General features: G+C 39.2%; 1 protein-coding gene across 6 annotated transcripts in view; it reads left to right on the top strand.

Moving 5' to 3' along the window:
* synrg (synergin, gamma) overlaps positions 1-14,322 on the top strand; it is a 123,333-nt gene that overhangs the window by 90,272 nt on the left and 18,739 nt on the right. For all 6 annotated transcript variants that reach the window (XM_063031394.1, XM_063031395.1, XM_063031398.1 and 3 more), the window contains 4 exons: positions 486-649; positions 1,652-1,705; positions 2,992-3,088; positions 12,310-12,458. In XM_063031394.1, coding sequence (XP_062887464.1) covers positions 486-649; positions 1,652-1,705; positions 2,992-3,088; positions 12,310-12,458 — 464 coding nt within the window. The remainder of the gene's footprint in view (positions 1-485; positions 650-1,651; positions 1,706-2,991; positions 3,089-12,309; positions 12,459-14,322) is intronic.

Consider the following 14,322-nt stretch of genomic DNA (forward strand, 5'->3'; position numbering starts at 1 on the left):
TCAGTAGTGTGTGCAGTCGGAGCCAGCATTGGAGTCTAAAACACTAAGAGTCAAAAACATGGCTATATTTGGAGCTAGGATCCTAAATACTTGTTTATTTCCCATTCCCTTTGAACTCATGGGTTCTTTAGAAAATCTATCATCCTACTGGTGTAACACGTTTAAAAAAAATGAAATTGAAGTGTGTTATGGTATTTACAGGAATATCATCCCATACTCCAATAAATCTGCTGGTCTGGCACCATCATGCCAGATTACTGAGTTTTATTGACCAGGCACACAAGAAGCTGGAGGAACTCAGTGTGTCGTTCAGCATCTATGGAGGAAAATGGATGGTAGATGTTTCAGGTGAAGACTGTTCATCTGCACCTGCTGGATTCCTCCAGGTTCCGGCATCTACAATGTGCTGCTTCGCAATTTTTGTTAAGGTGACTTTCCGTCATAAACCCTGTGTTTAACACAAAATTTCAACCTAAAAACTGCAGGATCTCATAAAAGGAGCCTGAGCCTGGGGGATAAGGAAGTAACCCGTGCCCCAGTATCTTCAGAGCAGGCATTCAGGGACCGTTCAAATACACTAAATGAGAAACCAGCAGCACCTTTGCCTGTCATCAGAGACAAATATAAGGACCTGACTGGAGAAGTAGAGGTAAAGATCCTATATTTAAGAAATGGTGATTAAAAACTGTGTTGGATAATATTTGGAAATTATACTTTAAAACACTGCACTGGACAGGCTACTAGGCCTATTGATGTTGTGCCAATCTTAATGCCACCTTCTACTAAATAACCTATTCTGGTGTATCATCTATATCCCTCCATTCCCTTCATATTCATGTGTCTATTTGAAAACTTCTTAAACTCCCCCATACTGTCTTCTTCTACTGCTAACCCCTCCCTACCACTCTCTGCGGGAAAGAAATTGCCTTTCACTTCACTTTTATGCTACCCATGCCCCCCCTCCCCATCTTAAAAACATGTTCTCTGGTGTTTGACTTTTCTACCCCAGGGGAAAAAAATGTGGTTATGTATCTAAGCCTTCCATAATTTTGAAAACCTCTGCCAAACTCTCAGCCTCCTATGCTGTAGGGAGGACAACTCAAGTTGTTCACTTTGCACTGAGAAAGTAAATATGATTGTTCTTAACATAAAGCTTTCAGTATTTCTGGTTTTCTTCTGTCAAACCACAGATACTTTGATGTTTCTCTGTCAGGTATCTTTTCTTTCGGTAGTGTTCTCTTCTCGGTAGTATTCTCTTCTCAGATTCAAATCACATTCTGGAAGCTTAAGCGGAAAAAAGATCAAATCTAATGTCCATTACAGGAACGAAGTGAGTGGGTGTGGCCTGGGGGCCCCACGGCAGTGTCGCAGTTAGCGCAACACTATTGCAGCTCAGGGTGTCGGAGTGTTGGGTGTCATCCCACATCCTATAGATGGATTGGAAGGTTAATTGGCTGTTTAAAATAATAGGTTAATGGCAAAAAGAATCAAAGTGGGTCTGTAAATTGCAGAGGTACAGAGAAATGAGGGAGCAATCTTGGACTCAATGGGCCGAGAGGCTATCACCTGTGTCATTATAGGCAGAGAGCACTGCATATGGAATTTGTGTGGGAATTAGTTTCCAATAAAATTATCTTTGTGTCTTTTCCAGGAAAATGAACGCTACGCATATGAATGGCAAAGATGCTTAGAAAGTGCACTGCAGGTAAAACCTTCAGCATGTTATTTAGCAAAGCATTGTCATGTTATGCCAGAGCAAAGTCACACATATACATGTTGACTGTATGGAGTAATACCACACATAAACAGACCCTTCAACCCTATGCCACAGTAGTGGGTGATTCCTGAGGAAAGAATGGGACATTTCTTAATACAGCTACACATTGACGTATGGACATATTTGAAGTTCAAGCAAATATACAGAGATCTGTACTTGCCGCACTCTCAAGTTGAGTTTTAAAAGTTGTACATTATTACTGTATAGGCAGTCCTACTTGTCTAGAGGAAATTATGAATTACTGATATATATTGACAACCAATTACTTGCTGAACACAGCAGTCTTAGATGATTGGGGGGGATACTGCATTTTAGGTAAATGAAATCTCTCCTCACTGCAGATTAGCATAAACATTAAGTCACTATGGAAATAAAGTGATTGAAATTAAACTTGGTATTTAATTTCTCACTGTATCTCATCCTCCTGCTGTGAATAGTTTTGTTAGCACTTTATTTAGTTGTTCTCTTCCAGGACAGGACAGGATCACTTCTCCTGATCTCTACCCTCTCTTTTGAAGTGCTCCTTAAAATCTCACTTACGAAGCTTTTAGTTATCCACCCTGTGAGTCAGGCCTCCTGCAAGCCTACACATACCTGGTCTACAATACCCAGCAGGCCTATCTTGTCAGCATTTCATAACCGAATTCACTCAACGGGATCCGAATGATGAGCTAGGCAGCAGGCAGTGTAGTGCAGAGATCCCACTCCCAAATACCCATCAAAGCTATGCTAGTCATTAAATGGCTCTGACTAGCACAGAATCTGAGAAACACTTACCCCATCCAAACTTGTTGGAACTTCTCAAATCACATACAAGCCCATGTCTTCCCTCAGCTCAAATGGCAGAAAATGGATGGTTCCCGTTAGAACCACCAGCTACAATCACCAAGGCTTGTGCCCACTGTCATGGGGAAGTACTTTGGAACATAGTAGGCATTTAAAACACTGCATAAATACATATTTGTGAGGGATTTTTCAGATCAACTTCAAGTAAGCTGCCAATGTTAATAGATTTTCAAATAGCTGACTCACTTTTTAAAGATACTGTTTACCTTAAGTAAACATACTGTTTAATTGCCCATTAGTGAGTTTAACAATTCATTAGCTGTTCTGTTTCCATGTACCAGTCTTTTATATTTTGTTGTAAATATAAAGTTTTAAAAGACATTTTTAGGATATCTTACAGAGCCCTATATAAGCTTTTCTTCTTTTAGGTGATCAACAAGGCCAGTGAGACTTTGAATGGAATCAGCAGCTCATCTGTGTGTAGTGAAGTCATTCAGTCAACCCAGGGCATGGAATATCTCTTGGGTATGGTATCAAAAGACATCAATTATTAATTTCTATTGTGTTATTAATATTTAGGGATTACTGTTATTTATTGAGCGCCTGTAAGTATGTTGTCCTCTAGGAGAAATACTAGCAATATTTCAAGATTCAAGATTGCTTAATGCCATTTCCAGTACACAAGTGTAAAGGAAAACAAAATAATTGTTACTCCAGGTCTCCACAGCATATAAAAATTACAGTAAGATAAAGAACACCATAGTAAAAAAAAACACAATAAATATAAAGAGATAAGATATTTATTGTATGTCCATAAAGTGACACTAGACATAGGAGTGTCTGACAAGAAATTAGAAAGTAGTGGAGGGAGCGTTATTGGGTAGAGGTGTGGATCGGCCTTACTGCTGCAGAAAGTAACTATTTTTGAGTTTGGTGGCCATGGAGTGGATTCTACGTAGCCTCCTCCTTGATGGGAGTGGGAGCAACAGTCTATGAGGAGAGTGGCAACAATTATTAATTAATATTATTAATTTTTAGGGGGTTACTCATTATTTATTGAGCATCCATGCATATGTTGTCTTCTAGAACAGACAACAGCAATATTTTGGCACCAAAGTAGAAAATAATTTTCTGAAAAAATGTCAACCTCCTATTTGTAAATTTTATTAAGTCTCCAGATAGACACTTCAAAAATCATACTGTGTATACTTTGTAGTTTGTGGTTGAGGTTGAGCAGATGATTGGCCTCGGGCTTTTACATTGTGATGTTAAGCCAACGTTTGATTAGGCTATTCATTCCTACCTTCACTGCTACTCTCTACCCACCCCCACATTGCAAACAGTCTGACTCCTCTCCAAACCTCGTCTAGCGGCTTGCGAGCTAGAGCCTGTAGTGTGTCAAATTGCAGGTAGGATCCAGCAATTGGAATTTCATCAAATATTAAATGTGTTTACATTATACATATCCTCCAATTCAACTTTGACATTCTTCATTAGCAACTTCACATAAAATAATTTAGCGGGTGTTCTGTGTGTATTTTGAAAATCGCAAAGGGTCTGGACTCCATTCAGTGAATATAGCTAATATTTTAAAGTATGTAATTTTAACTCAGGCTGGCAGGGAGGAATTCTCAAACCACATACAGCCTGTGGTGTCATTTTCCTTAGCTATTGCATTTTTCAGTTATTTCCCCTCCACCCTAAAGATTTTGGATGTTTTTGGAAAAGACTAGATAGCCATGTAAGTCTTGCTTTGCCTTATTTAAATTACAATTTCTCATACAGTAGTTTTCGTATTGATTGCCTTTAGGCTATTTCACTGCAAAGTGCTTCACAGCTCAGAACAATGCTGTCTCTACCCATGCTGGTCTACGTGCTATTTCTACTTCTGTGTGTGGTTAGGGCAAATAAAGGCACTAGTAAATGAAAATTGTATGGCTAAATTTCTCTGTCATTGATGCTGTGCAGCCAGGCACAGTTGATTGCTTCAGACACTCCATGAAATGGAAGTTCAAGTAGAAGTTGGCGGTGCTTGCTGCATGAACACTTAGTGGCCACTTTATTAGGATTCTCCTGTACCTAATAAAGTGGCCACTGAGTGTATGCCCGTGGTCTTCTGCTGCTGTAGCCCATCCACTTCAAGGTTCAATGTGTTTTGCAGTCAGAGATGCTCTTCTGCACACCACTGTTGCAACATGTGGTTATTTGAGTTACTGTCACCTTCCTGTCAGCTTGAACCAGTCTGGCCATTCTCTCTCCAACCTCTCTCATTAGTAAGGCATTTTTGCCCACTAAATTGCCTCTTACTGGATGTTTTTTTTTGTTTTTCACACCATTCTCTAAAAACTCTAGAGACTGCTGTGTATGAAAATCCTAGAAAATCAGCTGCTTCTGAGATCCTCAAACCACCGCATCTGGCACCAACAATCATTCCATGGTCAAAGTCACTTAGATCACATTTCTTCCCCATTCTGATGTTTGGTCTGAAAAACAACTGAACCTCTTGACCATGTCTGCATGCTTTTACAAATTGTGTTGCTGCCGCATGATTGGCTGATTAGATATTTGCATAAATGAGCAGGGGTACAGGTGTGCTAAATAAAGTGGCCACTGAGTGTACAGTGAGTCCTTGATAACCCACTGGTTCAATAAATAAACATGTTACCCCTGCCCCATATAAATGCGGTGCAGCATAGCCTGTATTTAAAGTATTAGCCAGATGCCAGTGTTTATGGCACAGAAAGTTGGTGTGTGTGCAACCAAGAAGATTTCTTTGGTTTACGGCAACATCGTGGTGGATGGGCCATAAACAACAGATGTTTGGGCTCAGCCATGATCTTATTATTCTCTGATTAACTGAGTCATTGGGGTGGCATGGCAGCTTTACAGCGCCATGACTCAGGCTCAATTCTGTAAGGAGTTTGTACATTCTCCTCATGACCACTTGGATTTCTTCTGGGTGCTCTGGTTTCCGTCCACATTCCAAAGGGGTGCGGGTTAGTAGGTTAGTTAGTCACGTGGATATAATTGGGTGGTGTGGGCTTGTTGTGCTTGGTTGGCCTGTTGTGCTGTATCGCTCTAAATAAAACTAAAAATATTTCCTTCCTGGAGTTCATGTCGGCAGGCTTGAATCAAGTTGGTTCATTTCCATGCAATCAAATCTGGGATCTTGTTCTCCATATGACATGTATGTATAGTTGGCATATGAGAGATGTTAATGTTTGGGACTTGTCTGAGTTCTCTATATTTATAGAAATCTAGAAAACAATAAATTAAGTAAATACTCCCATTTGATGGTATTGTGATGTGAATGTTGATTGCATGACATCACAGTATTTAGTATCGAGAGCAATCATGCTGTTTTACTAACTTGATTTTTAATTTTAAGTTATATGAAATTGTTGTAATGTATGTAAAAGAAATGCTTTTGGAATATCCTTAGTTTAGAGTGGTTGAGAAAATATCAAGAGTACGGTGTTATTAGAAACATGGTGTTTGGTGAAATAATTAGTTCACTTCCAAATATCTATTAACAATAGCACCGTAGGATTGTTTAGCAAACACTTGTAATAGGCTGAAGTCGAGTGCCATTTGTTTCTGTATTTTAACATTTGGTGCATTGATTTCTTTTGTATTTTACACAGCTACTTTGCGAGAATAACTAAAGGGTATCTTGATATTTAAAGATGCAGATGGTGGGTTGAAAAATTACATCATGAATATACTGGCTCGCATGTTGTAACTCTTAACATACAGATTTAGAATGAGAAATGAACACCGGACCTATTAACCAACATTTTTCAACACTTTATCACCCCACTCTTTCTGATCATTTTACTGTATGCTATAGCAAACACAATTTGCAGACTACGTGTGGAATGACTCACTTGTTTATTTCTTAATTCCCCATTACAATTTCTTCCTATAAGATGCACTTGTTAATGTTTGCTACTCTTCTTCACACATTAGTAGAAGCTTTAATGTTTTTATAGTTAAATTACCTAGCGAACTAAAAGAGATGGCACAAAATTAATCAGCTCTTTCTCAAAACTATTGGATAAATTAAATCTGTCTGCGTGGTGTGCGACCTGTGAAATAAGTTCCAAGCAACTCAGTTTTAGGCAATTAGCTTGAAGAAAAATGGTTAAGTGATCTAAAAACAGGATAAGAGTCGATGCAGATGTGTGCCTACTGCAGTGAGCTTCTATGCTGGTGAAACAGGGAGCTGTGAAATGTATCTGGTGACAACAGGTTGAATGATTTAAGTTGCTCTGCGGACGTTTATCCTTTTATAATCACAATTGAAAGATATATTTTTGTGCAGAAAAGGAATGGAAGAATATGGGTTTAAATGGAAAGGTGATTTGAGGCTGTTATTTTATTGAATGTGGAGCCAGACTCATGGGTTATAAAGAGCCTAGTTACTCTTTTTTTTATGTTCTTAATTCCATATTAATCCTTTGTTGTGTTTAAAGACAAGTAGTTTTCCCTTTGCTTAGTTTTATTCTAGAATATATAATTAATTAAAATGAATTAATTTCTGGAATAAACTCAGTGGATTTTGGTTAATTAAAACACATTGGGACCAGTAGATTTTGGCCAAATTAGCCGAAGTTTTGTGGAAATAGTTAAAAAGGTATTAAAAAAAAGACAAACTGATGTCCTTGATTTGCATCTTTGTCGATTTCGATTATAAAAGCTGGGTACTTTATTTCATTAACATTATAGAGTAAACATCAATAACCTTCAGAATTCTAGTCTTTGACAAATAACGAACTTTTATCCTTTATTTTGTTTCTCCCGTTTTGGTCAATTATATACAGTAATTAATTAATTTTGCTGTTCTCAGACCCTGTGTTTTAATTTACAGCCTTCACATCAGAATTGTCCAATGCTATCATTGGTTTTTACATGCAGATTAGTGAAGCATGTCTAGGGCATGTGATTTGTTGCTGGGTGTCTTGCCACTTCAAGAGCTCTAATTTCTACCTCATCGCACAACTTACCTTGTCAGTGTTTCCTGTCACAGGCACTTCAGCTTTAATTAACAACATGATTCAAAATGTTCCATCTGTAAGTCCCCTGAAGGATTACAGTGTTTTCTTCCTGGTTACTGTAATAGCTGTCAGAAACTGCTTGGCATATAGGTACCAAAATGATGCAGTAAGCTGACTACAAAATTAGTTGTTACAGTAGCCAGGTTATCATGTGGGCATTTTTCCCAGCAATCATTTGTGCATCCAAACACTCCACTAAGCTGCTAAAAAAAAATCCTGAAGTTTTTCAACATTTAAGCTGCCATACAGTATAAATATAACAACACAATATAGCTGCAGAGAGAGTACATTTGTCTATTAGTTACTAGCGTTTATTTGCCTTTGCAATCCGAAGAAGCTCTGCCCACTAATGCTTCTTCAGATTTTAACCTTATAGGGTGCTTTCCAAGTCCATTGTAGTGATGAAGTCAAAATTTGTTGTTTGATGGCTAAGAGGCACCGATTACTGGCTGCTGATTGACAATAAGTGGCTGGTGAATGTGCAAAATAAAAGAGCTAACTCTGATTTATAATAAACTGCTATAGGTGATTTTTTGTAGTTTTGCCAATTAGAAAGTGGCTTCTCATATTTCTAAGACCCTGTTAACCAATTAGACTGGTTATCTTGTGTGCCATTCAGAATGAGTTCCCTGGAATAGGAGCAATAGTGGAATTAGCCCTTGATGTCATTAGAGCATTTAAATGGGTTACCAGCAACCCTGCTGTACCAGGAACGCGGTACGAACCCATTACCTCCCACTGTGCTGTGCTGGGTTTCTGATGTGAGTCTCTGCTCTGCACTGACACTCCTGCAACAGTGAAATGGTGACCTCAGCAGCCCAAGGCTTGGTGTGGAATGGCAATCTGCAGACGCTGCCTTTGAGGACTGGCTTTGGACAGGCTAAGAGGAAAGACGCACCCTTGCTGGCATGATGAGTGCAAGCATTGCTGAGGACTAGCAGCAGTTGTTTCCTGTGTTGTTGATAGACCACCAGAATCCTCTGGTTGATTGTGTGTAAGCCATCATCTTTATTTATTGGCTGCACTGCTATCCCCGGCTTTGGGATATAACAAGTACAATGGGCAACAGGAGCAGCAGTTGAAAGGGCAGGACAGGCTTCATGGCATAGCAGTACACAGACTGTGAGCATGTCTCCAGTAGATTGCCTGTTCGTATCAAATGCATGAAAACAAATGTTTTCCAAAATGGTGCCAGAGAGTGGCGACATTTTGTGTGTAGCTCTCAAGGGAATCATCTGATATTCCCATTCAGAACTAATGCATATGAAATCTTAAACACAAGAGGTCCTGATGAAAGGTCTCAGAACGCAACTGTTTATTCCTTTCCATAGATGCTATCTGACCTGCTGAGTTCCTCCAGCATTTTGTGAACTCAGCTGAAATCACTGCAGTTAGCAACGACGTTTCAAGTACTTTATCAATCATTAAAAGCCAGGACTGCAGGCCACTCAGAGAGTGAATGTAGTGGTGGAAACATCTTCATTGTTTGAGAAAAACATGGCTGTCAGAGTAGGCTGCAGATAAAGCTGAAATGCAAGGCTCAGGGTCCACACCTCCCTACCATCATCCTGTCTAATGTACGGTCTCTGGAAAATAAAACTGATGACCTCGGGCAAGATTGCAGTGCCAAGGGGAAATCAGGGACTGCTGTGTATTTGCTTCACAGAAACATGGCTCAACCTCAGCATTCTGGACTGAGTGCTCCAGCCCCAGGGGCTTACCTTCCATGAAATGGACCTGAAAAAAGCGTCAGGGAAAGGCAGGGACAGCAGTGTTTGCTTCATGATTAACGCATTGTGGTGCACAAGTGTGGCAGTTCTGTCTCAGCCCTGCTAGCCTGCTATTCTATCTGTCAAGGAAGTTTGTTACTGTCATCCTGATTGCAGTGTATATTCTACCCCTGACCAGCACGACCACAGTACTGCTGCCACAACACAACACATTTCACAACTAATATCAGTGACAATAAACATGATTTTGATTCAAATCAGCACTGAGCAATGTACCAGTATGTGATATCCATCAGATGATGATCAACAGCATATCCTAGTGGGTTAGACAATACAAATCAATCAAATCAAATCAAGTTTAATTGTCATTCAACCATACATGGGTACAGCTGAATCATCCTCTGGGGCCAAGGTACAAAAACATACACACGCGTTCAAAATAACAAGAAAGAAAGAACTTAGTCATGTAAGAAAACTAATTTTTTGTCCAGGTCCCTGAGCGACAAGTCCCACAAATTAATGGTCCCCAGCAGTCCAGCCTGTAATTCCACTGATCCACCACTGGAGGACCACACCAATGAGAGAGGCCACCCCCAACTGAGCCCGGACGCCATGCTATAACGCAAGCCTGAGGGCTGAGGCCCAGTCCTAGCTACAAACAAGACAACACTGCTGCTCGTTGCCTGTCTCGCCACCAAACAAGGGAAGCAGGCTTGCGGCAATCAGTGTCCAACAGGGTCTTGCAATCGCAAAAGAAACATCCAAGTCTGTCACTCACGGTTTTGCTGCATGCCGCCTTCACGCCAACTCGAAGGCACCAACTCCAATTTCTACAAGTAGCACACAGCAGCATGGTCTCCACCCAGGTCAGCTCTTCCGAACCCAAACTGGCTTCTGCGGCCTAACAGTCCAGCTCGAACCCCCAGGCCCGACGGTCCAGCTCTAATCACCTGGCCCGACAGGCTGATTCGACCTCCCCACCCAGCGGGCCGACTTGCCTTCTCTAAGCCGCCAGCTGGCTACTCCAAACAATGAGTAGCTCACTGATGTGGTGGACCTGCTGTACAGGTAGTTATTGGAGTTGAGAATAGTCTTACTATGTATAAAGACACATTTAACAAGGAAGAAAAACACCTTTGGTTGGCCCCCGAGAGGCCACTGCGTGTATACGCTCTGCCATCTTATTGGAAGAACACTTGTTGTAGACTTTACATTAGTTGCATTTAACCAAGACACAACAGTTTCTAATGGCTTTGTTATATTACCCAATCACAGAAATTGCCTTTGCACCCATCTTCTCTATGATGCACACTGTTCTCCTTCCCTTTTTTCCCTTCCTGTCTCCCTCTCCCTTCCCCCCTTGCCCTTTCCCTCTCACTCACTCCTCTCCTGTCATTTCCTCTCCCCTCTTTCTTTCTTGCTCCCTTTCCCTTTCTCTTTCTCTCCCCCTTTTCTCCCTCCCCTTTCCCTCTCCCTTCCCCCTCTCTCCTCTTTTTCTTTTTCCCGTTCTCTCTCCCTCTCTTTCTCCCTTTCTCTTTCTCTTTCCCTCTCTTTCTCCCCTCCTCTCCTTCTCTTCCTCCCTCTCCCTCTCTTTCTCCCTCCTACTCTTTTCTCTCCTTCCCCCACCCCTCCCACATCCTCCCTCACCCCTCTCCCTTCCCTTCCCCCTCCCTCCCCTCCCCCTTTTCCCTCTCTCCCTCCCTCCATCCCTGGCTCCATATCTCCCTCCCCCCTCTCTCCCCCTCCCACCTTTCTCTCTCTCTCTCTACCCCCTTTCTTTCTCTCTCTCACTCCCTCTACCCCCTTTCTTTTTCTCTCTCTCTCCCTCCCCCATGAAGGATCTTCAGCCTGAAATGTAAACGGTTTCACGTTCCTCAGTTGCTTCATGACTTGCAGCTTTTTCTGTTAATATTTCAGATTCCAAATATAACCATTTTTTTTCACCATCAAGAGTATTCTATTTTACCTCAATTCTCCAGGTTATGTTCTGTGACATTTGAATGATTTTTCATTTAATTGTGAATTTCGAAGTGACTTTTTAGTCAATTTTGAGTCATGAACAAGGAGATTTAGCTGCAAAGTAAGGGGCTGTTCATTTAAAATTGATATATCCATAAAGTTCTTTTCCAAAAGTAATGAAACTCTGAAATTTTCTGCCCCAAGGATGATGGAGGCAAGATCATCAGATACTATATATATGAGGCAGACTTAGACAAATATTTGAAAGATCCTTCTTATCTCTACATAATGAAATTGTTTTTGACTTGTATAGCAATGGTTAATTTATATTTGATTACCATACTAGTTTACTTTTTATTATTTTGATTCCTCAGACTGTTCTTTCCCTCTACCATCATTGTATGATTTTTTTATAACAGCCTAATTGCTCCAATTTGTAGAGATGGATAGTTTTTGGGCAAGTTTCTGGGTTGCAGAGGGATTGCTCATAGTAAGTTTGTTGGTTGGTTATTGTAATATCTTCCCTTAACATTTAGCAATTGACTAAAAAGTCACCTCGAAATTCACAATTAAGTGAAAAATCATTCAAATGTCACAGAACATAACCTGGAGAATTGAGGTAAAGTCCAATTGTGGTGAAAAAAAAGAATGGTAATATTTGATTGATGTCTTTATAAACCAGGTCCTAAGTCCCTGGCTTCTTTCTAATGGGTCATTTTTTCTGGGGCTATTATGCCCACAGATAAAGAGGAACCTGAAAAACCAGATTATACCCAAAGTCAGCATTTGTTATAAATACTAATTGGAGCCTTGCTGTTTCCATACTCTTTATGCACCTAAAAAGATATTTTAACATAAACCAGATCAGAACAAAGGAAATTAACCACTTCAACCATAGTTTAAAAAAAATACTCTATTTATAAAAACTGCTAGGCATGCTTATTACATAATTATGAATCCATCTAGCTGTCATTAAGTGAACACTGTGTTCTTTTCACAGGGGTAATAGAGGTATATAGAGTCACCAAACGTGTTGAGCTCGGAATCAAAGCTACAGCAGTGTGCAATGAGAAACTCCAATTACTGATGAAGGAAATAGAGAAGATCTGGAGTAGTCTTATGATATTCATGTCACTCACTCCCCTCACGGTAAGACTGCCACTGCATTTCAACTGAATTTTCCTTCCAGTCAAATTAGTTTTGTACTTCCATTGTATGCTGGGATAGCGTTTTAATGTTACAATTGAAAATGTTTCTGATACTAAGTGGTAATATTTTGTACATTCTACCCCATAGTATTCGAGGCACATTCCCAAGTAGGGAATTATGGATAAGCTAGCATACATTTTGTTCCATCTCTGCCCTTAGCAAAAATAGTAAAGTTCAAATTTTATATATAATCCACCTCCAACAAGAGGTTTTACTTTTGAAGATCATTTACCAACCCTATTTTGTTTTGATCTCTACATTGGAATAAAAATTTTATACAATCTAGAAATTTTGTAGTTACAATGGTTAATTGGCCCATCAGTTAATTGGAGCAGCCGCTTATTTGAGACAACTCTTAAAGAACAAAAGCTAATCAAGAAAATAGCCTGGATTTCCTTTGTTAATTTGTAACACTGCCACTTAATTGGGGCAGGAGACTGTTGCCAAACAGGTTATAACTGGTGTCAGTTGCGCACACTTTTATGGCCATTAAACATTAAACCGTGCTTAGAAGAGCTTTTAAATAGCATCAGTTGCATGTCTTTTTGTTCAAAAAGCAGCGATGTTTATCACTGATGGTTGATGAGAAATAAATGATGAGACAATTCAGAAATGTTTTGCTCACTGCAGTTTCAAGCATTCAGGCTTGCAGATACCAGAAATGGCCAGGAGTGAAAATAAATGATTTCACTACTTCAAAAAGTTAGGAACTAGAAGAATTTGAAGGTATTGGCAATCATCTTGAATGTTACAATGAAAATGAAGATTTGGAAGATGTAATCATCGAAAAGATTGTATGGAGGCAGTCCATTATCTGCAGTAGGTGTCTGCAATGATTTTGTCCATTTACAGTTAATCAACAGAACACAGCTGAATTTCTCCATCAATAACTAGTAGGAGTTAATACACTGTTTTATAATATTAATAGTGTTATAATTTATTCTGTGTTTTATTTAGATACTTAATTTGTCACAGTTAAAATGGTAATTTGTCTTTTTAAACCTTTCTATTTCCATGAAACTTCAGTTAATCAGGGCACCCATTTAACTGGGTTAAAATGTACTGGCCCCAAAGTGTCCCAATTAGCTGTAATTCACTATATTTGACATTTATGTTCTTCATACATGTAGAATAGGCTGCAGCTTTCTATTTTTTTTACTTTAGTAATTTAAGTTTAGATTCAGCTTAATTCAGATCAGAAGTTGATATGATTTTCCCATGAAATGAAGTCAATAGCTTTGAGCAAATTATCAAAGAAATCAAGTGATTTTTAAAATAAAAGTGCATTGAAGCAGAAAATTAAAGCTATTAAATACATTGAATTTTTCTTTATATACCTGCATTCCTTTGGAATAATGCAGAAGGTAAGGAAAATGTTTCATTTTGTTCACAGATGACAATTTTATGTCAGAATTAAATTGTAACAGTGTGTTATATTAAGTTGAGAAAAATGAATCCTAATGATTATGGTGTTTTTATTAACGCTACTTTGAGAAATTTGGGAACTAAATATTTCCCACTTGTTCAGTGAAATTTTATTATCTGCATACAGCAAAAGATAGGAGACAAATGAAAATCTTACAAAAAAAATTGTTGGTAATGTGTTACGAATAAATACTTTGCCCTTCTCCATCAGATGTCCTGAGAATTTTTTTTTACAATGATGCAAGCCAGTTCTCTATCTGATAGTCACTTATCTGGTATTTCAATAAAAGTAATTTTTTCTTCCTTTATTTCCATCATATAAATAAAGGAACTAGCATTATTGACCACATGGTACAATCACAACTACAAACATATATAT

The sequence above is a fragment of the Mobula hypostoma genome, chromosome 23, assembly GCF_963921235.1.
Source record: "Mobula hypostoma chromosome 23, sMobHyp1.1, whole genome shotgun sequence".
NCBI classification, from domain to species: Eukaryota; Metazoa; Chordata; class Chondrichthyes; order Myliobatiformes; family Myliobatidae; genus Mobula; species Mobula hypostoma.